The 2,028-nt window shown below is 57.2% G+C and overlaps 1 protein-coding gene across 1 annotated transcript in view; it reads left to right on the plus strand.

Moving 5' to 3' along the window:
- LOC104999482 overlaps window positions 1–1,822 on the plus strand; it is a 75,226-nt gene extending 73,404 nt beyond the window's left edge. Inside the window, 4 exon segments of the mRNA XM_010855034.1 lie at window positions 170–559; window positions 969–986; window positions 1,148–1,254; window positions 1,581–1,822. Of these exon segments, the coding sequence (XP_010853336.1) occupies window positions 170–559; window positions 969–986; window positions 1,148–1,254; window positions 1,581–1,601 (536 nt within the window). The 3' untranslated portion in view covers window positions 1,602–1,822.
- Window positions 1,823–2,028: the final 206 nt, after the last annotated feature.

Below are 2,028 nucleotides of genomic sequence, written 5' to 3' on the forward strand. Positions count from 1 at the left end.
TAGCCATATTGCTACATGATTTTATTTTAGGATGACCCTGTGGCCCCCTTCCCTTCCTTCTAACACTCATGTACTCATACACAAAAACAGAGACACACTCACACACACAGCCCCTACCACGCCCAGCCAGCTCTCAGGCCGGTCCTGGCCCCCACCCCTGTCCTTCCAGATGATCTGAGCCGGGTCCACCCGCCCAAGGTGGCTGTGTTCGAACCCTCGGAAGCAGAGATCTCCCGGACCCAGAAGGCCACGCTCGTGTGCCTGGCCACGGGCTTCTACCCTGACCACGTGGAGCTGACCTGGTGGGTGAACAGGAAGCAGGTCACGACTGGAGTCAGCACGGACCCTGAGCCTTACAAGGAGGACCCCGCGCGGGATGACTCCAGATACTGTCTGAGCAGCCGGCTGAGGGTGACCGCGGCCTTCTGGCACAACCCCCGCAACCACTTCCGATGCCAAGTCCAGTTCCACGGGCTCACAGACCAGGACCAGTGGGAGGAGCAGGACAGGGCCAAGCCAGTCACCCAGAACATCAGCGCCGAGGCCTGGGGCAGAGCAGGTGAGCCAGCTGGGAGGGAGTCAGAGCCGACGGAGGACAGATCAGGGAGAGGAGCGGGAAGGCAGAATGAAGAGTGGGGGGAGCCCAGCAAGAGGGGGGACAGGGCACCTCTTGGGGCTAACTCCACCCCCAGATCCAGATCCTCAACCCAGCTCATCTATGCTGGTGGGTCCCCTCCCTGCCCGCCTGCACAGCTCAGGGTCCCAGTGGTGGGTCTCCATCCCCTCCAGTGCTGCCTCCTTCCATGACCCTGAGGATGCTGTGGCCACATTGGCACAGACAGTGCTGGGACTCTGATCAGAGGCTGCTCTGAGCCTGGGGGTCAGTGCTGACTAAGACTGATTTAGTTTTGAATCGGGTTTAGAAGATGCAGTCTCTCATCCATTTCCCTCCACCTTTTTTCTTTCAGACTGTGGTGTCACCTCTGGTGAGTAGCCCTCTGCTTCTTTGTCTCCATCTCTATGGTCATTGCTCTGGAACCAGAGACAGAGAAGCCATGGACACTGGTTGTGGGGGAGGGTGTAAAGCAGGTGGAGGCCAGAGATACCTGCTCACAGTTACCTACCTGCTCTCCCTTCCTGCCAACAGCATCTTATCAGCAAGGCGTCCTGTCTGCCACCCTCCTCTATGAGATCCTGCTGGGGAAGGCCACTCTGTACGCTGTGCTGGTCAGCGCCCTGGTGCTAATGGCCATGGTAAGGAGAGGGCCAGGATGGGGCAGGCAGGTTGGAGAGGACACCTGAAATGGAGCAACACAGACCTAGGAATGTAGAGACCCCACCAGGACCAGAGGTGGGCAGAGAGGAAGAGGGGGTTCATCCACATGCCTCAGAAGACCCCTTGCACCTCTGTGATCAAGTGGAAGAGCCGTGCTGGGTGGGAGAAACTGGGGTCACCAGAAAACCCAATGGCTGGATGTTGGGAGGAGACCTGCTATCTGTCTTGTCAGTGGGACACCCTGCTTCCTCTCAGTCCCCAGCACTCCTGGCTCCTTGTAACCCTCACACTTTCTCTTCCTCAGGTCAAGAGAAAAGAGTCCTGAAGCCAGCTTCCAGCATGTTACTGCCCTGATGGGAATTCTGCTTTTCCCGTTCCTACCCAGTGCTTCTGAAGAGCTGCCCTCATCTCTGGACTCAGCGCAGCGTCCACGGCCATGTGAGGGTGCCCCAAACTCTCAGGACCAGAATCTCCCTAACCCAGGCAGACCCTAGGGGGACTGAACTTCCTGAACCAATAAAAATGCTCTGTTCTGGCTTGACTCTGCCTTGTGAGTATCTAGATATCTCTTCTGTCCATCTCTGAAGTCCCATGTGACTCCAGTCAGGGCACAAACTGGAGCTCTTCAAGGAGAGTCCCCTGCTGTCCTTTCAGGTAGGAGGTGTCACATGCTCCTCCTTGTCAGGGAAACTTAAGGACGTGTGAAAGGGGGTGACTGGTGAAGAGAGAGGCTTCCTCTGGAGTAGTCTAGA

The sequence above is a fragment of the Bison bison genome, unplaced genomic scaffold (assembly GCF_000754665.1).
Source record: "Bison bison bison isolate TAMUID 2011002044 unplaced genomic scaffold, Bison_UMD1.0 scf7180017864352, whole genome shotgun sequence".
NCBI classification, from domain to species: domain Eukaryota; kingdom Metazoa; phylum Chordata; class Mammalia; order Artiodactyla; family Bovidae; genus Bison; species Bison bison.